The 27,596-nt window shown below is 45.2% G+C and overlaps 1 protein-coding gene and 1 long non-coding RNA gene across 6 annotated transcripts in view; one reads left to right on the top strand and one right to left on the bottom strand.

Moving 5' to 3' along the window:
- SAMTOR (S-adenosylmethionine sensor upstream of mTORC1) overlaps nucleotides 1-26,018 on the bottom strand; it is a 36,944-nt gene extending 10,926 nt beyond the window's left edge. The window contains exons 1-4 of one of the 4 annotated variants that reach the window (XM_068276482.1): nucleotides 25,759-26,018; nucleotides 18,313-18,375; nucleotides 5,648-5,789; nucleotides 1,402-1,593 (exon numbers count right to left, since the gene is read on the bottom strand). In XM_068276482.1, coding sequence (XP_068132583.1) covers nucleotides 1,402-1,593; nucleotides 5,648-5,789; nucleotides 18,313-18,375; nucleotides 25,759-25,939 — 578 coding nt within the window. In that variant the 5' untranslated portion in view covers nucleotides 25,940-26,018. The remainder of the gene's footprint in view (nucleotides 1-1,401; nucleotides 1,594-5,647; nucleotides 5,790-18,312; nucleotides 18,376-25,758) is intronic. The other 3 variants (XM_068276483.1, XM_068276485.1, XM_068276486.1) reach the window with 3 other exon arrangements.
- The window catches only part of LOC137563697 (uncharacterized), a 139,780-nt gene continuing 137,915 nt past the window's right edge, over nucleotides 25,732-27,596 (top strand). For both annotated transcript variants that reach the window (XR_011030408.1, XR_011030409.1), the window contains exon 1: nucleotides 25,732-26,310. This is a non-coding gene — a long non-coding RNA (uncharacterized lncRNA). The remainder of the gene's footprint in view (nucleotides 26,311-27,596) is intronic.

The following is a 27,596-nucleotide window of genomic DNA, read 5'->3' as shown; positions in this document are numbered from 1 at the left end:
TCTGCAACACTGTACAATGATATTCATCCTATAATAAATCACTATTTATAAAGCAACAGCACAATACACCCAAGTAACCCTTTAGCAGGCTGCTCCACACGAGATAGTAAAGCAGGTGCAAATAATTCTGGCTTGCATACAGAGTGCCAAATTCTCTTAGCCAAACACTTTCTCTCCCTACCCCACCAACTTTGCCCCACACAAAACAATTGTCTCACTCGCCCAGAGCAGCAGAACAGGTTATGAGGCTCCAGCCATGCAATGAGTCTCCACAGAACTCGAGAAGGGGGAAATCCCATCAATGTAAAAATGGCACCTGGAAAAATGTTGCGGGGTATTGCCACTAGTAGAATATCAGTAAAATTACTGATATTGTCCTACATTCCAAATCTAACTCTACTCTCACACAGAACCCTCCTTCGATGCCCAACCCAAAGACCTCCCTCTACCAATGCCTAACACCCACCCTTGCTGCCAAGTTGCAGTAAGTAAATTTGGGCACCCAGAGACGCCACCGCAAAGCCAAGATTTGTGGCTTGGAATGCAAATTTGGGCTCCCAGAGGCACCCAATAAAAATTGCAGATGCAGAGGCATGCCGATATGCAAACTGCAGCCTTGCTACCTGCAATTTTATTGGGCGACTGCTCCCAAATTTCCCTTCGCCGCAAAATTGCAGCTTTTACAATGGGCGCCTTTAGCAGCGGCCCTTTTTACTGCGAGGGCTCCTGAGCCCTTTTTTCCTGTTTCAGGGAAATCTCCCAAGCAGGAATACAGAAACAAAAACAGGCAGGTCTACCATATTTCCACTTTATCCAAAACCTAAGATCTTGCAAGAGATTTACTTTAGAAGGAAGGCCCAGTTCACACTAGACCTGTTGCCCTACATGGGAAACAGACTCAAAACAGAGGAGTTCAAGATAGCAATAACCTCTACAGGCTGGTTCACATGTTTGTTTTGTGTCTGTCACAATTCTGCATGAGATAATCCTGACTGGTACAATTTTTCACACAGTGAAAAGGTGTTGCTATTCATCCAATGAATGGCACTCGTCAGACCTGAAGAAGCAGCAGACCTTGCGACAAACCCAGAGCGGCAGCTCATCTGTGCAATGCAGATAAAGCATGAATCGTCATATTGTGAATAGCCTGAATGGTGAGGGAAGATGGATTTTTGTGACAGCAATAACCAGACAACTCCCGCTTCTATTTTTACTATAACTAGCACAGCACATACATATTCATGTGCACACATTTGTACAGGCAGATGCAAAAATGTACATGTAGAGATTACATGTCTATGTTTATCTCCTAGTGTAGAAAACAAGGAACAGCAGATTAGGCTGTAGCTCTGCACTGGCCATATTTGTAGGCGTTAATTGCAAGTGAATAAACATACGTACTTCTGGTTAGGTGTATTTCCATTTGGAATGCTAAGCCCAGAAGCAAGAATCTGCTCACAGCTAGCAGAATGGTGGTTGTTTAAGGCTGCTCTTCTTGCATCTTTTTCAAGAGCTTTTCTCTTGCCTCCATTGAAGAAGTATTCTTGACAAACCCTGTAAGTAAAACGATACATCTGTTCAGAATCAACTTCCCTTAAAAGAAAAAAAAATGCACACAGGAATGATTAAAAATTACAGCACAAGTACATTTTTAAACCTACCATACATGTAGGTTGCATTTATTTGAAAAGTATTTTCATAATGTAGTTATACAGAACTTTTTTTGCAGATCTTTACAGAGAACACTGATAAACTTAGTGCAACCAGTGAGGAGCTTTGAGTCGATTTCCAGTAGCTACCTACTTGACCTACCTACTCTGATTTGAAGCATTAATTAGTGCACCTGAGGGGGCGGATGAGGGAGGGTTAACTTACCCATGCTGCCTTCTGATTTAATGCACTTTATTGTATTTATAAAGCGCCATCACTTCACTGCCATGCTTCCTCCTCCAACCCAGAAGGAGAAAGCGTGGTACTTGCGCAAATGCAACTTGGAACGCGATGTGGGACATAATTGAAGTGCATTAAAGCAGAAGGCAGCATGGGTAAATTAACCCTTCCTCCCCCGCCCACTCAGGTGAACTAATTAACACTTCAAATCCGAGTGATTTTAAATAGATAGCTACTCAAAATCAATTAGAAGCTAATCACTGCATGCCACCAACTGTCATGAGGCTTACAATCTGTTACATCCCTTTTATCTTGTTATACTTTAAAGAGAAGCTGAAGATACCAAAAAAAAAAAAAAAAAAGTTTCACTTACCTGGGGGCTTCTTTCTGCCAGCCCCCTGCAGCCATCCTGTGCCCGCGCATACCTGGAATGATCCTCCAGCCCCCGCCGTGGCTCACTTTATCTTTCGCCGGTCGCCATCCATGGTCTTGGCCGCACACATCCTTGTTCACACTCCTGTTGCTGGGAGTGTCCTGCGCAGAAGAAGATGAAGACCGGCACAATCCAGCAAATATAGCTCAATGTATTTATTGAAGGGAATATCCAGGCAAAAAAAAAATAAATAAAAATGAGTTTTACTTACCTGGGGCTTCTACCAGCCCTATGCAGTCATCCTGTGCCCTCGTAGTCACTTACTGCTGCTCCAGTCCCCCGCTGGCAGCTTGCCGACTTCGGAGGTCGGCGGGCCGCATTGCGTACATTTTTACGCATTCCCGCTAATGCAGGAACATTAACACATACATGTTATGAGTTAGTGGTGCTATGCGTAAATTTTTACGTGTTGAACCACTAACGCGTAAAAATGTATGTGTTCATGTTCCTGCATTAGCGGGAATGCTTAAAAATGTACGCAATGCGGCCCGCCGACCTCCGAGGTCGGCAAGCTGCCAGCAGGGGACTGGAGCAGCAGTGAGTGACTACGAGGGCACAGGATGGCTGCATGGAGCTGGTAGAAGCCCCAAGTGAAACTTTTTTCCCTGGATATTCCCTTTAAACAGACATCATGATTTATTACCGGGGAGTGCCGTCTACTACAAAGTTTTCGCTGGGAGTGTCCTGCGCAGGCGTGTTAGAAATTCTCTTTTACTGAGCATGCACAGGACGAACAAAAGAGAAAGTGAGCCACAACAGGGAACCGATTGATCGTTCCAGGGCGGTGCGGGTGCAGGATGGCTGCAGGGGGCTGGCAGAAGCCCTAGGTAAGTGTTTGTTTTTTTAGGTATCTTCAGGTTCCCTTTAAATGGCATATCAGAAGTCCTACCCACACTAATGGTGCCCATTAACAGTGCAATCTGCTGGCATTCAATATTTTCTGATTGGTAGCATAATGGACTGGAAACAATACTTGGTCGGGAATCCTTTTGCAGAAATGACTGCTTCAATGCGGCGTGGCATGGAGGCAATCAGCTTTATGGAGATGAAGATTTCATTTTTCAGCACGACCTGGCACCTGCTCAGTGCCAAAACCACTGGTAAATGGTTTACTGACCATGGTATTACTGTGCTCAATTGGCCTGCCAACTCTCCTGACCTGAACCCCATAGAGAATCTGTGGGATATTGTGAAGAGAAAGTTGAGAGACGCAAGACCCAACACTCTGGATGAGCTTAAGGCCGCTATCGAAGCATCCTGGGCCTCCATAACACCTGAGCAGTGCCACAGGCTGATTGCCTCCATGCCACGCCGCATTGAAGCAGTCATTTCTGCAAAAGGATTCTCGACCAAGTATTGAGTGCATAACTGAACATAATTATTTGAAGGTTGACTTATTTTTTGTTTTAAAAAAACACTTCTTTTATTGGTCGGATGAAATATGCTAATTTTTTTGAGATAGGAAATTTGGGTTTTCATTAGCTGTATGCCAAAATCAGTATTCACCTGTACAGTTATTTTTTGGTAGTGAGACATTGTATGCCAAAATCAATATTAAAACAATAAAAGGCTTGAACTACTTCAGTTGTGTGTAATTGAATCTAAAATATATGAAAGTCCAATGTTTATCAGTACATTACAGAAAATAATGAACTTTATCACAATATGCTATTTTTTTTAGAAGATCCTGTATAATGTAAAAAGGCATGCCATATGTGGCTTCCTTTAGTTTTTGCCTCACACAAAAGCATTCTGAAGTTTATAGCTATAAACTTTCCAAGTCATGAGACTAGCATTGACAAAAGCTCACTGAATAATTTGTAATTTCAAATACTGTATATCCTTGAATAGGTCAACCTCGTGTATAAGTCGACCCCAATATTTGACCTTAAGCTGGAATTTTTTTTAATGACTCAAGTATAAGTATATCGAGTAAAGTTAATGGTTACACTTGGGGACCAGGAGGAGTTATCGGCTGAAGTACTGCAGCCATTAACCCCTCTTGACCCCCAATTGCAGCCAATAGCTCCTCCACGTCCCCATGTGCAGCTCCCCTCCTTCATAAACCGCTCTACCAGTGTAATCAGTGTGACCTGTCATCCTCCCCCTCCCTTCCCCCCAGTTATCAGTGCAGCTAGTGTCTGTGTACCCCCCCCACCCCCCAATAATGACTGCAAAATGTGTCCCCATGTAACCGGAGTGGCTGGTGATGGTCCCCATCCCCCTGCAGGTACTCACTGGAATGTGCCCCCCCCCCCCAAGGTAATCAACACAGTCTGTGTCCCATTCCCCAAATGCACCCCACAGGTAATTACTGCAGGATGCATAGCTATCCAGCTCCCCAGGTAATCAGAGCTGCTAGTGTTGTTCCCCATCCCCCTCATGTAGTCACTGCAATCAACCTCCAGGTAATCACTGCAGAACGTGCCCAACTAGCCCTGCAGTAAAGCAAAGATGACCGGATCTCCATCTGGATTTTTGCAATTTTAGTTCTATTATAAGTATCAAACCACAAAATGCACACATTTCAACTTATGGGCCTTTTTCAAGTGTTGGTCCAAATCCCCCCTCAGGTAATGACTGCAATCTCTTACACCCACCCCCCTCCCCAGTAATCAATGCAATTACAATCCACATCCCATTTCCCCATCACCCCTACAGGTAATTACCGCAGAATGTGTCCCCATCTAGCCCTCAGATAATCAGGGCAGTATGTCCCCCCACCCCCCATATAATCAGTGTGGCCAGAATGTGTTCAACGCCCTCTCCCACCCCAAAGGTGCCACCTCTCTCTACTTCTACTTATTTAACTTATCGCTGTAATGCAGCGTGAACCGCAGAAGAAGCAGCTTACCGAATCCTACACCTTGCATTGTATCCATCATCTCCTTCATTTGCGCGGGTCAGTGTACATCAGCATCGCTTTGCCTACAGATGTCACATGACACCAGGAGGTGGAGCAACGCTGACCAGCACTAGTGAAGAGATGAGAGGGATACAGAGCCCGAAGCAGGACTCTAAGGGGCTTCCGCTGCGGCTCACTCTGCATTACAGGAATAAGCTACATGGGCAGAGAGAGGCTCGAGGTGAGGGTGGAATGGGGGAATGCTGCCTGCTGGGAACATAAGTGCTCCTGCTACCCCAGCTAAGGGTCAGAAATATAGGTCTGACTCAAATATAAGGCAACCCCTACATTTTTTTTTTAACGAGCGAGTCAGACTTAAATTTCTGGACTTCTAGTCTAGCATATACAGTATATACAAACTGACCATTGTGCCTTTCAAGATATACTGCAAATAGACAAATAAAAAGGAATGTAGCTACCCAAGGCACCATTCTATTCGGCCTTCTCCTTCACACTTCTTAGTCCAGTGATTATCTGCCAGGTTTTTCATTGCAGCAGCGTACTCTGAAAGTTTTTCTTCATCTTGGCAATGTTCTTTCCAAATTTTATCAAAATCACCAGCTATAAAACAAAAAGGAAATACTCATAAAACCAGTTTAATTGCAGACACTATTTCAACAAGCCTCTGTATTTACACTATACTGGAGCTACTAGTACCATGTCTGACTAGTACAAAGGCACTGTACCACGCCAGACTGATCTATGGGCCATAGCCAGGCCCGGATTTATCTTAGAGGAGCCTATAGGCACAAATGTCCTGGCACCTTAGACTTTACCCTCTAGGAATCTACAAACCTTCGCTGAACCGCACCGCAAGTGTGCTGGCTGTCCCAGTTGTCACTTCTTCCTTACTTTTCTTGCTCATCATAGGTAGCCATAGGTGCCCCTTAGTATTAGGTAGCCAGACTTAACCTCAACGTTAAGCAGCTAGAGTATCCCCCGAGTATTAAGTAGCTGAAGGAACCTTAATAATTAACTAGAGGTGCCCCTGACTGAAGGGAGATCTCGTCAGTTGAATGCCAAGAGCAGGTTGAGTAATCTCATATTTACCATCTCATCAGGACTCTGCATAGGGAAGGAGGGAGGGAGGCGCTCGGGGAGGGGAGTGGGGCCACCTTTCCATCATCAGGCACCTGTAGGCACGTGCCTACAGTGCCTTATGGTAAATCCAGCCCTGGCCATTGCAGGGTGCACTGCCACTGAAGCAGATGAATGGTAATGCAGTCCACTATCTGTAAAGCCCCTTCACACATCCATTTGTCCACTGCAGTAAACTGCAGCAGATCCACTGTTAACTAATGCTGAAAATACAGGGTTTTGTTTTTCTTTGGGCCGATAGAAGGCTCAATAGATTTCCGACAGGTCCAATCTGATGTTTGATTTTTTTTCTGATCAATTTGTATAGAAGTGATCAGAAAACCGCTCAAAATCAGATCTGACCTGTCGGAAATTATCTACAGCAAAACACTCATTGTGTATTCCCAGCATAAGAGAAGTTCAACAAGTTGCAACAATTTTATCAAAATCTCGGCAGCTTGGAATTGGACCAGTCACATATAGTAGCTGATGTATTTAAATTACTTGAATTCCAAACTGCAACTGCAAACCTACATTACTAGTTGACCATAAGTTGAGAAAACCAACTGAATCATCTTGGAAATCAGCGCCACTGCTAATCCTACCTAATAAAAGCTAAGTGTCGCTGCGTCCAGCAGTTTTGTCCATGTCCCAGGATTTTTGTTACTGCGCATGTGCGCAGTAACAGACAGCTGGGTCCAGGGAGCTGGACGGGCAAGCAAGGTGGGCGGGCGCGCGCCTGCGTTGGGTGCGTGCGCGCGCATGCACACTGGCAACGGCTGTAGAACTAGAGCCCGTTTTTAAACGGGCTGGGTCTACTAGTACCACATGGTTTGCCCATGCCCCTGTCAAACTAGAAGAAAAAAAATCCACCAGGTTGAGAATATCGTTTTCGGACCTATACACTTATTGATTTATAAAGCGCCAACATAAAACAAACATGAGGTACATAATACAGACAATGGTGTACACTAATATACAAGATACATAATTGGTGACAAAAATGATACAGCATACAGAATACAAAATACAGAAGTGGTAATGACAGTGATAAAAGTAACATGATGAATAAAATGTATAATGATTTCCAAGACACAAAAGGGGGAGAGAGCCCTGCCCTTGCGAGCTTACAATCTAAATCTGCACTTAACGATTTTCCCACCGATATACAGCAGATCCGATCACTGATCGAATCTGCTGTGAAATCGTGGTGCAAACGCTGACCGAGCGATCGATTTCTGTCCAAAATCAATCGTTCCAGTCGATCCGTCCGTGCGACGTTAGAATGTCCGACGGCCGACGCTAGCGGCAATACATTACCTGATCCGGCTGGCGCGTGTCCCCACTGTCACCGCTGCTCCTTCTCCGCTGGGGTCCGGCAGGCTTCACTTCTTCCTGTCCTCACAGGAAGTTTTAACAGTAGAGCGCCCTCTACTGTTTAAACTTACCCGGACAGGAAGTACAGTGAAACTGCAGCCTTGGAGCACAGAGCGGAGAAGAAGACAGCGGAGACCAGTAGACTCGCGCTGGTCGGATCAGGTAATGTATGCAGGAAGGGGGGGGGGGGCGGCAGCAGCTCCACACAGCGGCGTAGCTAGGGTGTTTGACACCCGGTGCGGATAATTCACTGACACCCCCCCCCCAAAAAAAAGCGAAGCACGCAGCGGCAAAAAAATGGGTGTGGACATGACATGGGTGGGGGTAACTGTAAGGCAGTGGGCTAATATAGGTAGCCAGAATAGTTGCCCCCAGTATAGGCTAGGTAGGTAGGTGCCCCCAATACAGGTTACATAGGTAGGTGCCTCCAGTGTAGGTTAGATAGGTAGGTGCCCCCCAGTATAGGTTAGATTAGGTAGGTGCTCCCCAGTATAGGTTAGATAGGTAGCTGCTGCCCAGTATAGGTTAGATAGGGAGCTGCTGCCCAGTATAGGTTAGATTAGGTAGGTGCCCCCCATTATAAATTAGATAGGTAGCTGCCCCCCAGTATAGGTTAGATTAGGTAGGTACCCCCCAGTATAGGTTAGATAGGTAGCTGCTGCCCAGTATAGGTTAGATAGGTAGCTGCCCCCCAGTATAGGTTAGATTAGGTAGGTTCCCCCAGTATAGGTTAGACAGGTAGCTGCCCCCCAGTAAAGGTTACATTAGGTAGGTTCCCCCAGTATAGGTTAGATAGGTAGGTGTCCCCCCTAATGGAGGGGAGGGCAGCCCGACCTCTCCCTCCCTCTCCATGGGCTGCCCTTCGTGCTCCCCCCTCCAGAATTCATAGAGCAATGCGCAGGGGAGCCGGTGTACTAAACTACTCACCTCCCTGCGTTCCCATCGCCGCTCAGTCGCCGCTGGTCTTCTCCTCTCCGCATACGCTGTTACACACACTGCTTCTGGCTAACAGGAAGCAGTGTGTGTAACAGCGTATGCGGAGAAGAGAAGACCAGCGGCGACTGAGCGGCGATGGGAACGCAGGGAGGTGAGTCGTTTAGTACACCGGCTCCCCTGCGCATTGCTCTATGAATTCTGGAGGGGGGAGCACGGAGGGCAGCCCTGAGAGAGGGAGGGAGAGGTCGGGCTGCCCTCCCCGCGGCTGCGGCTCTCCCCTCCATGCAGCGCACCCCCTCTAGGGCGGCTGGGGTCACCCCACCTGGTGCGGGTCGCACCCCCCACACCCCCGTCACAACGCCAGTGGCTCCACAGATGGTGAATCTATTTCATGCTGAAATCGATTCACAATCTGTTTGCAGTAAAAGCAGCCATACGATCCCTCTCTGATCAGATTAGATCAGAGAGGGATCTGTTGGTCGATCTGATGGCAAATCGACCAGTGTATGGCCACCTTAAGTTAACTTGATGGCCATTCAGGGTTGGGCTTGCTTGTAAAGCAGGTCTCCCCACCCCCCGAGTTCTAATGGCTTGCATGTGTTGTGAATCACAATCTCTTTTATGGCCCTATACTTTTGGCCCAATGTAGGCTTGAGATAGTCAGGCTATTCATGTTGATAGCTAAAATAATTTATACCATAAAGCAGTGGGGAAATGGGGGGGGGGGGGGGGACAAAAGGTCTCACCCAAATTCTTTTTCCATTTTTAAAGAATGCATGAAGTGAGGTGAGGTAAGGTGAGGTGAGATCACCTCCCTTCCCCCTCAGTGGCTGTATCTACAAAAACAGGTAGTGAAACGAAATCTCTCCAAAAGAACAAAGTCATCAATGAAACTAAATCTAATGCAGGGTACAATAAATACTCTGGGATTTAAAAATTTATCCTGCATGTAGAAAACTATCCTCATTGCTTGTTATAATGCCTGCATTATCAGAAACAAAGAAATAACAGGAAATCTCAATGGGAGCACAGAAACAGAAGTGTGACATATTCTTAACCCATCCCCATGTTGGATGGAGTTCCACTTCGAAGATCAGCCTTCATTGCACTATAGACATCATCCTGGCATTTGCACCACATGATGCTCTGGCGTAAAATTCTCCTCTAATCCAATTCTACAAAGAGGAGTCTGCTGTCTTATCACAATGCAGACTGCTTGCAAATGACTAATTAATGAAGTCACTGATGCATGGATAATAAAATGGCTGCCAAATTACTAGCACAGATGCTTTCAAATGAATAGGCCAAACAAAAAGATAGTAAGCCTTATCTCTTGCAAACTAAATGTTCTATGGAACAATACAGCCAAGACATACAGAACTGTATAAAATCAATTGCTAATATTTATATGTTCTGCGGAAACTATGTTTACAATAACAAATTACCAGTAAGGTAGATACAAAATATGGTAAAATTAAAAAAAAGTTGTGTGTTTGAAAGCAGGATGTGTTTAGAGATCATACATGCAGATCCCCAGGTTGTTACTTTTTTCACGTACTCTTTTTTTTCCCTCATCGATTATGAGCTGTGCTTCCCTTCCCCTGAACTTCTAATGAAATAGAACAACTGTATTTCCCCATCTGATATTTTCTTTCAAACTATTAACCCAAATGTAAAAAAAAAAAAAAAAAAAAAAAAAAAAAAAAAAAAAAAAAAAAAAAAAACTTATTCCAGACTAGAGATTAGATTTCAGAAATACTACAGTAGAATCACATTAAAGTAAACCTCTGGCTATAGGAAACTTACTCCTCAGGTCCTGACCATGTACCTGTATACAATGTATGATCAACTGATACTGTAACAGCAAGGGACCAGGAAAAGTAGTTTACTATAAGGGGATTTTAATTTTAATTCACTTAAAGCCGCGCTCACAATCCAAATATCCTGTTTTCCACAGACAAGAGGTATAGGATTTCCCTGTAAAAACAGATTTTACATACAATACTGCCTCAGTAAAAACATCCGGTGATCACTCTAGTACTGATGTGTTAAGCCTCATCTACACACGTAGATGAGGCGGCGATGTGGCTTATCAATCGAGCCACTGATGTGGCTCGATTGATAAGATCCGACAGGTCGGATCTTGCTACCGCCGATTCCCTGCTCGTTCCCCGCGAGGGGACAATGGCTGGGAATCGAGCAGAAGATAAGCGGCGTGGGGACGATCCGACGGCTAATCGAGCCGCCAGATCGGAGCCTCATCTACGCATGTAGATGAGGCGTTAAGCCTCCTCCAGGAGCACTTGTATTTTGGGGTAACTGGCCCCCGTAGTGGGTTACACTCACCGTGTTACCTCTTGTTATACCAGCACATCAGCCCTCCAAACACCTGGGCACGATCTCCTTAAAACCAAAAACCGTTTAAGAGATACAAAGCGGGACTTGTATACTGTAAAACCATAAACTGTTTCTAAAACCTGCATACAATCTGCGTGCTGGATAGATTAAAGCGCTTATCTGAGTGTGCCAGCCACCTCCGTGGTCAGATCCCGCTGCACGCTTCAGTCCCCGCTCTGCTCGACCCACTTCCTGGTTTGCAGAGCTTGAAGTCACGTGGGACGCAAACCAGGAAGTGGGTCGAGCAGAGCGGGGACTGAAGCGTGCAGTGGGATCTGACCGCGGCAGTGGCTGGCACACTCAGATAAGCGCTTTAAATCTATCTAGCACGCAGATTGTATGCAGGTTTTAGAAACTTTATGGTTTTACACAATGCAAGTCCCGCTTTGTATCTCCTATGCTGGATACACACCATGCGTTTCCGCGTTCGATGCGTCCGTCGATTCGATTATTTCCGACATGTCCGATTCAAGCTTCGATGGATCGTTAGGTCGATTTGCCATACTTTACATGGCAATCGACCTAAAAATCATCGAAATTCGTTCGGAAATGCTCGGAAATAATCGAATCGATGCGTATCGACGGACGCATTCGACGCGGAAACTCATGGTGTGTATCCAGCATTAAACGTTTTTTGGTTTTAAGGAGATTGTGCCCAGGTGTTTGGAGGGCCGATGTGCTGGTATAACAAGAGGTAACACGGTGAGTGTAACCCACTACGGGGGCCTGTTACCCCAAAATACAAGTGTTCCTGGTGTAGGCTTAAAAAGGAGTTATCAGGCAAAAAAATAAATAAATAAAAAAAATTAAAAAAGGAAAGGTAGACATACCTGGGGCTTGCTCCAACCTGATCGCTCCCTCGCTGCCTTCCTCTGCTGCCTGCAGCATCCACAACCGGCCCCAGTAATTTGTCCTGTCAGTGCAGGTGCAGTCCAAGTGGCCAAGAGCGCACTGTGCATGCGCCAGACTGGAGGACGTCCCAGGGTAGTTTGCGGAAGCTGCAACCAGCAGAGGACAGCGGCGAGGATGAAGCCCCAGGTATGTATCTTTTTATTGCGCCCCATCTCAGGTTCTCTTCAAAGCCCAACTAAATTCAAAATGAAAGTCGATACATTTTGAAAGCATGCACTGTTTAGTTGGTATGAACTGAAAGGGAGTCTGAAGCAAAATTAAAGTACAGAACAAAACAGATACTCTGGGTCCTGTAGAGCCTTCTTGTTCTTCCGGTGTCCTTGTTCCCCCCACAAGCTCCCATGTGAGCAGTCCATGTCCGATCGGTCATAGACTGCTCTCTTCAAGAGTCTTCGGAAGCACCCGGGTTTCCGAAGACAGGCCACTCCATACTGCGCGAGTGCCCTCTTGAGCAGTACATACCGCCCGGCCTTCAATAGCCCAAGTGCTTCTGAAGACTGCCGTAGTCTCCTGCAGTGGGAGATTCAAAACAGAGGAGCCTGCGGTGGAACAAGGACATCGGGAGGAGAACAGGAAGGCTCTATAGGACCCAGAGCCTTTCCTCCCCTTAGGGAATCAACTTTTTTTTTTTTATTATTATTATTATTTAATTAAGGCTTCAGACTCACTTTAAAGGATACCCAAGGTGACATGGCATGATGAGATAGACACGTTTATGTACAGTGCCTAAGCACACAAATAACTGTGTTCCTTTTTTTTTCCTCTTTCTCTGCCTGAAAGAGTTAAACATCAGGTATGTAAGTGACAGTTCCTGTCTGAGTTAGGACTGGGTCAGACTACAGTGTGACCCTCAGCGATAAGAAATTACAACTATAAAACACTTACCTAGGAAAGAGGTCAATTGTTCATAGATATTAGATCTGGCATATTTCATTAAAAGGGTCATTGAGCAAAAACAAAAAAACCAAAACGTAAAAAAAAAAAGTAGATTTAAATATAAAACTGTGGAATATCTTAAAAATTCATTTTTAGGAGAAGGAAGATAGATACAATAGTTTACTTTATTTTCACTTCAGGTGCCCTTTAAAGAAATGTGAAAACTATTTCCATAATCCATCCTTTTGCAACTCCCACTCTTATCACCAAGAGAATGTTGTCCACCACTTTTGCTTTTACACACTGTTCATATGCACGTGTCAGGCTAACTCACGATCCAGACACTGGAGGGAACCGGTGAAGATGAGATGGGTGGAGTACAGCCGGAGCAAGAAGCAGAGGTAGCCGCTAGTTGGGTCACAGTTAAAAGGGTTAGGGGAAAAAGTGGCAGGGAGGCTAGTCCCGAGTTGTCCCTCCCTAATAAGTATGCTCGTTTGCGTAATATTGGGGAGGATGATTCTGAAGTAGAATGCTGCAGCAGGATGTGTCCCTTAGCAACCAAGGAGCAGACTGCTGCAACGAGAAAGGGAATAGGAGTGCAGCTAAGGCTAGACAGATACTGGTGGTAGGGGATTCAATTATTAGGCACACACATAGCGTAATCTGTCGAAAAAACTGTGAATGCCGTACAGTCTGTTTTCTCCCGGGTGCTCGGGTTCGGCATGTAGCGGAAAGAATTGACAGATTATTGGGTGGGGCTGGGGAAGACCCGGCTGTCATGGTACACATTAGCACCAATGACAAAGTTAGTGGGAGATGGAAGGTCCTCAAAAATTATTTTCAGACACTTGGAAATAAACTTAAAGCAAGGACCTCCAAGGTGGTGTTTTCTGAAATACTGCCATTGCCACGTGCTACATCTGAGAGACAGAGGGAGCTTAGGGAGTTAAAGAAGTGGCTGAGAAATTGGTGTAGGAAGGAAGGGTTTGGGTTCCTGGAGAACTGGGCAGACTTTGCCGTCGGCTACAGGTTCTACAGCAGGGATGGGCTGCACCTTAATGGGTAGGGTGCAGCTGCACTGGGGGAGAAGATGGCTAAACGGTTGGAGGAGATTTTAAACTAGAATCTGGGGGGGGGGGGGGGGCAGGAGGGTAAAGTCACAATGTGTAGACAAGATAAGGTAAAAAGACAGTGGGAGCTCAACATTATGGGGGGTGGAGACAGTGTAAAGAGTAAGATGGTTAGTAAAACGGCAAGTAGCCCATTTCATGTAACCAAAATTGGAAAATGTGGTAAAAAACGAAGTGCATGGTAACCAATTCTAGGAGCCTTGCAGATAAAATGGACGAACTAGAGTTCATTCTGATTGGCAAAGGCTATGACATTGTGGGAATAAACGAGACATAGATGGATGAAAGCCATGACTGGATAGCGAATTTAGAGGGATACAATGTGTTTAGGAGGGATAGAACAGGGAAAAAAAGGTGGAGGGGTTTGTCTCTTTGTTAAGAATTCTTATACAGCTGTCCTGAACGATGAGATGGAGAAAGATTGTGAAGATGTGGAGTCCGTTTGGGTAAATATTCATGGTGGAAATAAAGATGGCAAATTGCTTATTGGGGTATGCTACAGGCCACCACATATTCATGAAGCTGCAGAACTGCAATTACTACATCTGATTGAAAAAGCTTCAAGTAAAAATGAGGTCATAGTTATGGGTGACTTCAACTTTACAAACATTGACTGGAGTATTGAGACTACCCATTCTGGTAAAAGCAGCAGATTTCTGGCATCACTACAGGACAATTACTTGACTCAAATGGTAACAGAACCAACTAGGGGGAATACGTTACTGGATTTCATGATTTCTAATAGACCAGATAATGTATCAAATGTGCAGGTTCAAGAACATTTGGGAAATAGCGATCACAACATGATAACGTTTGATCTGGTGACTGATAGGCCACGTGGCAGCGGGACCACCAAAACTATGAATTTTAGAAAAGCAAAGTTGAATTAACTCAGGCAGGCACTAAGTTTGGTGAACTGGGATAATGTACTTCAAGGGGAGGACACTGAAGGGAAATGGCAAGCTTTTAAACTTATTCTCAATCAATATTGTAGTATGTATATTCCATATGGACACAAAAGGTCTAGGAATAAAAAAAAAAAAAAAAAGGCCTCTATGGATGAATAGAAAGGTTAGAGATAAAATGAAGGGGAAAAAGAATGCCTATAAGGTCCTAAAACAGGAGGGGACCGAGGCTGCATTAAGCAATGATAAGGAGTGCAATAAAAGTTGTAAAAAAGAAATTAGGCTGGCAAAGATTGAAGCTGAACATCAAATTGCTAGGGATATCAAATCTAACCCAAACCCAAATCTAATCAACTCAAAAAAAAAAAAAAAAAAAAAAAAAGAAGAAGACTGTATTAGACTCCTAAAGGATGAGAGTGGGAACTCAATGGTGGATGACCAAGGTAAGGCAGAGTTATTAAATGCTTTCTTTGCTTCTTTCTTCACAAGGGAAACATCACTGTTGCAAATTACAGATGCAGAACAGTCTCAATCTTCCAACTGTAATATTAAATACTTAACGCAGGAATAAGTGAATGCAAGACTAAATAAATTAAAAATAGACAAGGCACCTGGCCCGGATGGCATGCATCCTCGGGTCCTAAGGGAATTAAGTTCAGTTATAGATGAACCCCTTTGGGCCCGTTTCCACTTCTTAATGATGCGAATGCGGCTACCTAGCCGCATCACTTCAGCATCTCCCGACGCGGACGTGTATTGGAGGAGATGGAACGCAGCTGCGGCCATGCGAGAATCTGCAGCATGCTGCAGATTCTCGGATCGCACAACATGCACGCAGTGGATACTCTTTGCCGTGCATGCGTTTTAGGCCACCTATGTAGCTGCATCGTACCGCTCCTAGTGGAAACAGGCCCTTAATCTTATCTTTTGTGACTCTCAACTGGCAGAGTCCCAGTGGATTGGCGTACAGCCCACATTTGCCCATTATTTAAGAAGGGCAAAAAAAAAAAAAAAAAAAAAAAAAATCAGATCCAGGAAATTATAGACCTGTAAGCTTAACATTAGTTGTATGCAAACTATTTGAGGGGTTACTAAGAGATACTATACATGACTTCATAGTAGAAAATAATCTTAATTCTCATCATCAACATGGGTTTACTAAAGACAGGTCCTGTTTGACTAACATGCTCAACTTTTGAGGTAGAACGCTAATGTGGATATTGGGAATGCTGTAGAAGTGATATACTTGGACTTTGCAAAGGCCTTTGAGACTGTTCTACTCAAAAGTCTGGTGCAAAAGTTGAGGATGCAAGGACTGGGGAAGAGTCTGTGAGCATGGATAGGGAACTGGCTAATGGACAGAAAACAAAGAGTTGTGGTCAATGGATCATACTCAAAATGGGTGACTGTTAGCAGTGGGGTCCCACAGGGGTCTGTACTGGGTCCATAGCTCTTCAATTTATTAATGACCTAGTAGATGCAGTAGTAAGCAATGTTGCTATTTTTGCAGAGGATACAAAATTGTGCAGAATCATCAACTCTCAGGAAGATAGGGACATATTGCAACATGATCTGGATAGGATGGCTATATGGGCACATAAATGGCAGATGAAATTCAAGGTTGAAAAGTGTAAAGTCATGCATTGGTCATACCAATGGTCTAGCACCATACAAAATAAATGGGTTACAGTTGGGGACTCATCCACAATAAGTTAAATAATCGTACTCAATGCCAAGCCGCTGCAGCTAATGCTAACAACATTTTGAGATGCATTAAAAGGGAAATAAAAACTCGAGATGCTAGCATAATATTGCCCCTGTTTAACTCTAGTAAGGCCACATCTGGAATATGGAATTCAGTTCTGGGCACCACATTACAGGAAAGATATTGCAGTTTTAGAGCAGGTGCAGAGAGATGCTTTCCTTGCGTTGAAAGAGATCAATGGCTACAATTACTAGGTAATGCCTAATGATGTTGATCCAGGGATTTTATCCGATTGCCATCTGGAGTTGGGAAGGATTTTTTTTCCCTTTTGGGGCTAATTGGACCATGCCTTGTAAGGGTTTTTCGCCTTCCTCTGGATCAACAGGGATTTGTGAGGGAGCAGGCTGGTGTTGTACTTTGTTCTCTGGTTGAACTCGATGGACGTATGTCTTTTTTCAACCCAAATAACTATGTAACTGCCATTAGATGTCGCCTTGTTGAATTTTGAGTTTAATTGGGTTTAAAGTTAAAGCAGCTGCATACTAGTTAAAATATGGTATTTAATGACTGTTATACAATTATTTGCTTAGTTATGGTGCACCCTTCACAGATTTATAGCAAAAAACGGGGTAACCCTTCAAGTCTGTGTGAATAGATGCACAGCTGAAAGTGAATACAGCGTTACAATAGGTTGTTGAATTTGAAAAATTCAGTTCCAAAAGGCAACACTTAAACTTTACACCACTGATTGAGTAAAGAATTTTCTTTGTTACATTTTGGGTTTAGTTAAAGCATGCTGGTGCCCTGCAAGCAGAATCTGCAGAAAGGGGCAAGATTTGGAAGGGTCAAAGGCTTAGGTAAAGTTAACCATTGTCCTGAAAGCCTTCTTTGTCAATCAATTCAGAAAACACTGCTGAATCTGATAAGTTCTTCCAAACATAGTTACTTACTCAAAACAATCCTATTCATACGGAATTATGATTATCCATTACTTTTCTTTCCATCACTTTCAAGAATATGCTCCATTGTGTTTGGGAGAACATAATGCTTCTGTGATTAGCAGTATAAATTCATATGATTATATACACTACTGATCTCCAAGCCTTTTCTTTTTTTAAAAGACTCCAATTAAACCAGTCACAAGGGCATCACTTTCTCGCTGCAAACATGTTTATGAAATCAGTTTAGTCATGCAGCCTGCTGAGCAATGAAAGGAGGGAGGTGGGGATGGGGAATCCAAGATGAATGTGAAGATTTCATGTGCAATTTAGGGCAGACACACCCAGAGTGACGGATTATATAGAGTACTGGTAGACAGTCATTTGAAACGAACAGTTAAGTATTCAAAAACAGAATCTATACTAGTTATAATCATCACTGTATATCCAGTATTAAAATGCATTTAAAAGGCTTTTTCTCTGACTTTCATTTTCCATATTCCCTCTTTCCAACTAGCTTATGGTAGCAACTCCTCTAACCCTCCCCTCCCCCATCCCCCGGGGCGCACAGGCGCAGTTGCCGTCAACTTACTAGTCGGCGGTAACGAAACTAGCTGGTGGCGGAAGAATGGAGGATCGTACAGGACAAGACTGGGGGACTTGGGGAAGCCCCAGGTAAGTGAAACTGTTTTAATCTAATCTTCAGCTCTGCTTTAAATAGACGTGTATATGCTGAGAGAATTTTAAAATTAAATAAATATGACATTTTGTATATGAATACATTTTAATTTACAATCAGTTGAAGACTGCTTTATAAAGAATTGCACAGACCTATTAACGAAGCTGTGCTCACTGGACAGCTGGGAATGCGGTGGTTAAAATTCTTTGAGTAGTCTGAAAACAAATAATTAAAGATATTAGGATATTCTTTTGGTAAAAGTAGTGAAAAAAATAAAATAAGGAAAAAAATATAAAAATAAAAGTGTCTTTCCTGTACATTATCTGTATCAAGAGCCCCAAAAATTCAAAAACCTGATGAGGTGTTCTCCACCTCCACATTAGAATCGACATTACAAACTTTAGGAAGGCCTAGGGACCCAAGAGTCACAATATAGTAGCCTAGCAATTCAACAAAAATGTTAGGAAGGCAGTGAATAGCTGCATTTTACTTGCAAGGTGGTTGCTAGTGGTTATGAGGCAGCTATAACAGGCAGTTACCCCATCTGACTACTCAATACACGGTTTGGGAAAACGGTCTCATAAAATGCTTTTTTGCAGTTAACTCAGTGCAAAATGCGTCATGTCTCGGTTATCTAAACAATGCTTAAAGAGGATATCCAGCCTGCAAAACCAAGTTGCAGGGGTCCTCTTCTAAATCAAAGTTAGAACTACCCGCACCACCTTGTCCCACCAAGTCATTCCCAAATCCCGATGGATTTACAATTTAAAGGCCTGTACAGAACTGGGCTATGCACATTTCTTACCTACATAAGTTCTGTTTTTGGTATGCTGTGTTTCCCTGTGCACGTTCCGTTTGTGTGGGGGTATTGCTCCCTCTTGGATCCAGGGCGACCATTCTGCTCCTCCACTATGCCCAAACTCTTGGCGTTTCGCTGCCATTGCTCCATTTCAGGGGTGCTTTGATGACAATGAACCCCTAATCATATATGGTTATTTTCATATAAGAGATCTTTAATAGTTTATACCCACAATGTGACACTTGTTGTCTAGGGCCCACTTTTTGTATATAAGGGCATTATCCTGACAGTCCCATATTTATCTGAGATGGAACAATAAATTAAGCTTTTGCCCCTCTGTATATTTAAACAAGGGGTGTATTAAGACAAATGCTATTTAAGTGGAGATGGGACTGGGAGCATATGGTTTGGCTTTTGTGGGGTCAGGCGCACTCAGAGTTCATATTGGGACCATTGTTATCTGTTATGATGTTATGCAGGGGAGCGCTGATGTGCACTTCAGTAGGAACTAGCTGTTCCACTTTTTTAGGCGCCCCTCCCCGTGTTTGGTCCTGTGTGAGCTATGCCCTGTATCGTGCGCCTGGCCTTTTACTGGCCGCATTACGTCGTTGGGACGTCCACGCAATGTTCCCCGTCCTATACGCCCACAATGCCTCCCAGTTACTACGGGAATGAGTGTGCGGGGTGCGTGTGCACCGATTGGCTGTTTGTTAGGTAAAGGGTGAGGGGGGGGGGGAAATAGTGCTGTGGCAACCACGCCCCCTTGAGAAAGCCGGAAGTCGGCGGAACGTTGGGGGAGCCACACGCTTCCTGCATGGGACGCCTCCATCCAGCACACTACAGGCCTGTAAAAGGGCACTGCCAACGCCGCGCAAGCCGCCCGGACCTGGACCGTGACTGTGTTTGCTTGGACCTGTGGTATTTTCCTCCTGCACGCTGACTCAGAGTACTCGCTGGAATAAACTGTGTTCTGGGACAGCCTTTTCAACCTACCGCTTGATGCCTGAGAGATGATGCGGTCTTTTGCTCGACTGGATTGGTGAGATAAGCTGCTGCAACTGCATTACAGGCCTATGCTGGGATACATACATACATACTATATGGACTGTGACAGGCTTAGTTTCAAACCTTATTGCTGCCTGGCTTGTGCATGGACTTTTGCAACTCACTATGCTTGCTTTTTGCTTTTCTCCACCGCTCCTGCTCATTAACATCCTGCAACTATTGAATATACATACATACATACATACATAGTCATCAGTGGGGCTTTATGAACGGTGATCAATACTGAGCTGTGCTTCATTATTATTTTTTCTGGTGTTTTGAACTGACCCAGTGCCTTTGAACATTAAGTCCTGTGGTTAGGAGTATTTAAATCTGGACTTCCAATACCTTTTGATCCTTTAGATGCCGGCAAGTGATTGTCAGTATGTATGGAGGTCTGGATGGTATGAGTCATGACGGGGTGGCCATCCCATGTACCTTTTATTGATTTTATGCTATTTTGTTACTTAATAAAATTATATATGATTTTTTGCAGTATTTGTGGCTTATGTATATGTTCTTTATTCAATTAACTAATATGGGGTGTATGTCCTGCTATCCAATTTTCCCACGGCCACTATATTGTTTGTTATCATTACCGAATCAGCCGGCATCTGGCGCATTGCCCCACCAAAAAAATAAAAATAAAACCACCATTCTGTTTTCTCTATCGATATAAAGAAAACAGAGTGACTTTTTTCAGGGGGCCAAGGCTACATGCCAGACGCCAGCTGATTTGGGGACGACAAGACAGTGCAGTAATTATAACTTTGCCTTGAAAGACAACCCCTGCAAATTAGTTTTGCTTGCAAAGTATTGTATATGCAGTTTGGAACGGGGCTAATTAAATGCATCTCCTCCTGCATTTGATAGACCTATTTCCAAGCTGCATGCAGGCTTGAATTATTTGCATCTCACTGATCACCTTTAGGGCTGGAACCCACAAAAGCGTTTTTGTGAACATTTAGGGAGCATTCAAAACCGCTAGTGTTTTCCCAAAACGCTCAGCTAATGTTAATGGATGGGGCAACTTTAACAGGAGCATTTGCGATTTGGAAAAATCGCAAACGCAGGACATGTAGCATTTTGTTAGCGTTTGCGCTTCAATGTAAAGTATATAATCGCTGGCGTAATCTCTCATCAAAACCTAAGAATTGAAAGGACCAATTAGACTTTAAAACGCTAATCGCTACACAACCGCTGGCAAATTGACACTTTTTGAAAACGCTCCCTAAAACGCTCATGAAATCACTTACAAACTGCTCATACAAAACGCTAGCTCATGTGATTAGCAAATGCATTTTGCAGTGGGTTCCAGGCCTTAGGCCTCTTTTCCACGAACTGTTAGGTAGTAAAATGCCTCTCAAACACTCACAACTGCTCACTGCTGCCTAGTAAATACTTGTTCCTGCATGATAACTGCTTACTGCTGCCTGGTAACTGCTTGCTGAGCACACAGCTCAACAGTTTGTGGAAAAGAGGCCTTACTCACCATGTGTGTACTACCCTATTTATCTGCATTACATTTTCATACAGAGAAAGCAAATGACATGCCGTAGTGTGGGGACCCAGTTTTCTTTCAAATAAAAGTGTTTTATTTATTTTAATTTTAAATTAGAAACCTTCAACCTGCTTTTGACTTTAATTCATCTTTGAAGTATACTTTGTGTTCTGGATAGTTAAGTAATGGCTTATTTGGCATCTACTTATTTACCATACTTTATGTAGCACAGATAGTGTATTGCATAGCGAATACACAGAGCCTTACCAACAGCTTGCCAGGAAAACAATACAGAGGTGGTTAGTAATTGACTCATGTGAGTACTTTGTGTAAAGAACTAGTGCTGACTGCAGAAGCATATTAAAGATGTAGCAACTTAAAATTAAGGAAGTGATATGTTGAGACTTGCCCAACTTCAGAGTCAGCTGGCTAAAAAGTCATGCCATTTAGAACACCATTATGAATCTTGTTAAGGAGAACGCTACCTTCACACAACACATTTCTTCAAAAAATAAATAAATAAATCATCAGATGTGCTAGTGTCCATCAGGCTGCAAATAACCTCTTCGGGACCGTGAGAAGGGAAAATCTATTTCCTGTACGTGCACCCTGGTCTTGGACAAAAATGTAGCTGTGGCCTGCATGCTACCACCGCATCGTCGCCACTAACCTCAGCTGTCTATTGACAGCTGAGTTTCATGTGCCAGTCAAGGGCCTGAACCAAATCACAGAGATAGTGTTACAATAGAAAATAGAGGCCAGAGCAGCGAAGTCCCCCAAAAAAACGGCTTAATTTTTAAGGCTGCGCTGTAGACAATAGCCCTGACAAATCTGCCTTTCAGTGCTGCAAAAACAAAAAGTTAAGCTGGCCATACACTGGCCCGATTTGCCGCCGTTTCGACAGCAGATTCGATCACTGGGATCGAATCTGCTGCCAATCGTTCACGCTACGCGGCAAATTTCGATCCATTCCGTCCGATCCCGTCGATCTCGCCGTGCGGAAAATAACCGTCGATCGCCCGCGGGTAAAGAGCGCATCGCTAGCGGCGTTCGAGTGCCCGACAACCGACGCAATAGAGCCGCATACATTACCTGCTCCGCCGGCACGACTCCCGGGTCTCCGCTCTTCTTCTCCGTCTCCGCTCTGGTCTCCGGCATGCTTCCCTTCTTCCTGTCCCGGCAGGAAGTTTAAACAGTAGAGGGCACTCTACTGTTTAAACTTCCCCCAGACAGGAAGAAGGGAAGCATATCGGAGACCAGAGCAGACCAGAGCGGAGAAGAAGAGCGGAGACTCGGGAGTCGTGCCGGCGGAGCAGGTAATGTATGCGGGATGGGGGGGGAAGCGGCGGCACCACCACCACAGATTGTGAACGGTTTCAGGCTGAAATCGGTTCACAATCTGTTTGCAGTAAAGGTAGCCTTACGATCCCTCTCTGATCAGATAGGGATCTGTCTGTTGGTCAAATCTGATGGCAAATCGACCAGTGTATGGCTACCTTTACAGTTTGAACTTTTCAGTACTAAAACATTTAGCAGCCTTTTCTCAGTGCTCTTTCACATCCAGAACGCATGCAGGAGCCGTTCTCCTGCCCTGCGGCGTGTCGTCGGGATGTAGCGGTGCAACGCAATAAGCGCGGTAGTAATTCATTAACCTGATGGGAAAGCGCTGGCTCCCGGTGATTAAAAGCTCCTGGGTGCGTCGTACTGCAACGAAATGCAGCGTCGGGTGTGAAAGGTAAAAAGAAAGTCTATGGCCTTTCATTTTACCTTGGTTAACACAAAGTTTGTGCTTCAGGCCAGGCCATACTTGCGCATGAGCAGTATGGCCTCACTCGTACATGGAGGGTAGTGAGGCTGGGAAGAAGGCAGCAGCAATGGGGTGGGGGAGCATATAACCTCCAATAAGAGGTGTGTTTTGTTTTTGTTTTTTTTGTTCTTGCTGAGGGCTCTTTCACACCAGTGCCCATTTGCTGATTTTTAACGCTATATCAGGGGTCACCAACGTTTTTTGGCCCGGGGACCGCTTTCCTGTCCAAACACTTGTCCCGGGACCGGAGACCCGGGGGTGGGGGAAGGTCAGGGGCTTGTCAGCAAATTGGATTGGCAGGGAACAGGGCTATGGTGCGGGCATATGGAAAACCACTGCGCCTCAAAAACTGTTAAGAGGAGACTGTGTGAATCAGGCCTTCATTGTAGAATATCTACTAGGAAACCACTGCTAAGGACAGGCAACAAGCAGAAGAGACTTGTTTGGGCTAAAGAACATTAGGCATGGACATAAGACCAGTAGAAATCTGTGCTTTGGTCTGATGAGTCCAAATTTGAGATTTTTGGTTCCAACCACTGTGTCTGTGTGACGCAGAAAAGGTGAACGGATGGTCTCTACTTGCCTGGTTCCCACCGTGAAGCATGGAGGAGTGATGGTGCTTTGCTGGTGACACTTTTGGGGGTTTATTCAAAATGGAAGGCATACTCAACCAGCATGGCTACCACAGCATCTTGCAGCGGTATGCTATTCCATCCGGTTTGCGTTTAGTTGGACCATCATTTATTTTTCAACAGGACAATGACCCCAAACACACCTCCAGGCTGTGTAAGGGCTATTTGGCCAAGAAAGAGAGCGATGGGGTGCTGCGCCAGATGACCTGGCCTCCACAGTCACCAGACCTGAACCCAATCAAGATGGTTTGGGGTGAGCTGGACCGCAGAGTGAAGGCAAAGGGGCCAACAAGTGCTAAGCATCTCTGGAAACTCCTTCAAGACTGTTGGAAGACCATTCAGGTGACTACCTCTTGAAGCTCATCAAGAGAATGCCAAAAGTGTGCAAAGCAGCCTATGGATCCTAATGAGGCTAACCCTGTCCTCCTCCTCCGTCCAATCGCCAGGCCCCTTGAAGTGCGGCGAGGTAAATATTTGCCTACCGCGAATCTGCGCAGGCGTATTAGCTGATCTTCGTTCAGGTAAGGCGGATAAAGCCAAACTGATTTGTCCTTTGCGCCAGCGCAGTAGAGTGGATACGATCGGGCTCGGCTATTTCAGCCTAGCCTGAAGAAGAGCTGCTAGTGCGCCAACGCAGAATCGCGGAGAGGTAAATATATCACCGCTTGTCAAGCGAGGTTTCGGGGGAACCAGCGCTAGATTCTTCCAAACTTCAGAGGGCGAACAAATGCAGTGAGTTTCTTGAGAGCAAGAAGCGGCCATGTCTAGGTGATCCCTGTTGGGTGTGTACGTACATATGTATGAGCCTGCCGCCAGTGAGCTGGGTGCAGGGTGAGCCGAATGACTGCTTAAGGGGCCCATACACTTAACGATTTTCCCGCGGTAGCACCACCAGATTGTGATCGGTTTCATGCGAAATCGATTCACAATCTGTTTGCAGTAAAGGCAGCCATACGATTCCTCTCTGATCAGATTTGTTTAGAGAGGGATCGACCAGTGTATGGCCACCTTTACTCTGCTACCACTCAAATCCCCAGTGGCTATTCCCCTTAGGAGTTGTAGCAACTCAGAGGGAGATGTAATTTGCAGTCTGTTATAGTAGTCTAGCACCCAACCATCAGCTTATCAATTGTTAACGCTTGATTAGCCCTACACAAAGATCCAGTTGAACTCAAGTTGAGTTGTGCTCGTTGCAGATTTATGTATATTGAAACAAAACAGAAAATTCAAACTAAAACGTACCTTGTCTAGTGACAAACAGGTTTCCGAAGTACAAAACAATAGAAAAAGGAAGCCTTTGAACAGCCACTAATAAGCAAACACTGGGACCAATCCCAGCCTAGACAAGCAGGGCAGCACTACCTACACTCATATATTTGTCTGATGCCATAAAGCCAGTGTTCCAACACCGGTCATTTTCAGCTTGCTTGCCTTCTTTGGGAACCTACAGAGTCATTTTTTTTTTAATTCTCCTGAACCTGATTGGGTCATGCATAACATCAGGTCCATTGCGCATAATGCTTCCCCAGAGGCATGGCCTGGAAGCATCTAATACTTTGCATTAACTAAGAAAACATGAGAAAAAAAAATAGAAACATGCATTTGAGGCACAATAGTGAACAGAACAGATTTCTCACACTGAAGAAGAAAAGAAGTGCTTCAGTGTGAGCGCGGTCCCCAGCAGGCCCAGCACAGGCTGCCAGCAAGGCCCACACATAGTCACACACTAGATCCTGCTGATGCCCCAGAGGACGCGGCCGCTCATGCCCCCCTCAGCACGGACAGCTCGTATGAGCGCCTGCGGCCTGAGCTTACCTGCCAGATACTTCCTCCGCAGGCTCCGGTGTACACTCTTCACAACCCCGGACAGCTTGTCCTGCTCCCGCTTCATGTCCTGCGACAAGGGCACTGTGATAGCCGCCGTCCTCTCCTTCTCCCGCGGAGGGACGGAGAACTCAGCCCTAGCAGTGCAGCTAACACTTCTGTCCGGCTCCATTGCTCTTCCTGGCTGAGAAACAACAACAGGCACACACACACCCCCTTCCCTACATCTGCAGGCCTCCGGGCAGCAACAGGCGCGTCATCACAATGCTCGCTCACCATAGGACAAGCCTGCAGAGGGAAAACCTATGAAAGGAGGCGCAGCCAGCATCCGTTTAGATGTGAGCGCTCCTTGCTCCTCCTTTCCCAACGATTGCCTGATACGATCCTCAGTCAGTACACTGCCCTCTATCGGCGGCTGCTGCGGCTGCTTCACAGCTGACAAAGGACTTCCGTGCAAGTATTTTTCCTATGTACGGGGTGCAATGTTTTTCCAACGAGACACACAAAAGGACTATTGTAAAATCCAATACAGAACCCGTGAAGGTATTGGTTGTGACTAATAACATTGGAATAGGGCATGCCTTTGTGTGCCTGTGTTTTTTTTTTAAGTAAACGTGCTACTAATGATTATGACTACCTGTTATTTATTCTTATTTTCCATTGCTTATTATCCACAATTGATTGGTGTGGAGTGGTGATAGAGACAACTGACGTGAGAGGGATATGGAGGCTGCCATGTATATTTCCTTTTAAACAATACTGGTTGCCTGGCAGCCCTGTTGATCTATATTATGGCTGCAGTAGTGTCTGAATAACACCTGAAACAAGATGAAGCTAATTTTCTCAGATCTGACAAAAATGCCAGAAACACCTGATCTGCTGCATGCTTGTTCATGGTATATGGCTAAAGGTATTTGAGGCAGAGGATAAGCAGGACTTTCATGGTATATGGCTAAAGGTATTGGAGGCAGAGGATCAGCAGGACTGCCAAACAACTAGAATTGCTTCAAAGGAGATAAATATGGCAGCCTCTATATCCCTCTCACTTCAGTTGTCCTTTAGGCTACTTGCAGACCAAGACGTTGCATTAGGTGCCACGTTAAAGAGGAACTGTAACATAAAAATATCCCCTGGGGGGTACTCACCTCGGGTGGGGGAAGCCTCCGGATCCTAATGAGGCTTCCCACGCCGTCCTCCATCCGTCAGGGGTCTCGCTGCAGCCCTCCGTGGAGTCCGGGCAGCGGTGACGTCATTATTTACCTTCCTGGCTCCTGCGCAGGCGCTCTGACGGCTTTCCATTCCGAACTACACGGAAATACCCGATCGCCGTCGGGTCCGCTCTACTGCGCAGGCGCAAGTCTCCTGCGCCTGCGCAGTAGAGCGGACCCGAATGAGATCGGGTATTTCCGTGTAGTTCGGAATGGAAAGCCGCCACAGCGCCCCCGCTGGAGCCAGCAAAGGTAAATATTGAAATGACAGTCGGCACAGTCGCCGGCTGTTCGGAGGGCTGCGGAGAGACCCCCGTGGGACAGAGGACGGCGTGGGAAGCCTCATTAGGATCCGGAGGCTTCCCCCACCCGAGGTGAGTACCCCCCAGGGGATGTTTTTAATGTTACAGAGTCTCTTTAAGGTCGCATAACGTGCACCTAACGCATCGTATGGTGCTGCAAGAGAGGACGGTAGAGTGAGCCGCGTTAGGCGGCTCTATCCCTATAAGGTCTCCCAGAGTGGCGCTGATTGGCCGGAGGGACCACGTGGTGCGGAGCGAGACACTCCGCATCACGTGGTCCCGCCGGCCAATCAGCGGCCGCCAGTGCAGTGAATATTAA

Source organism: Hyperolius riggenbachi, chromosome 3 (assembly GCF_040937935.1).
Source record: "Hyperolius riggenbachi isolate aHypRig1 chromosome 3, aHypRig1.pri, whole genome shotgun sequence".
Taxonomy (NCBI): domain Eukaryota; kingdom Metazoa; phylum Chordata; class Amphibia; order Anura; family Hyperoliidae; genus Hyperolius; species Hyperolius riggenbachi.
The sequence above is the reverse complement of the archived record's forward strand: the minus strand, read 5'-3'. Positions and strand labels throughout refer to the sequence as shown.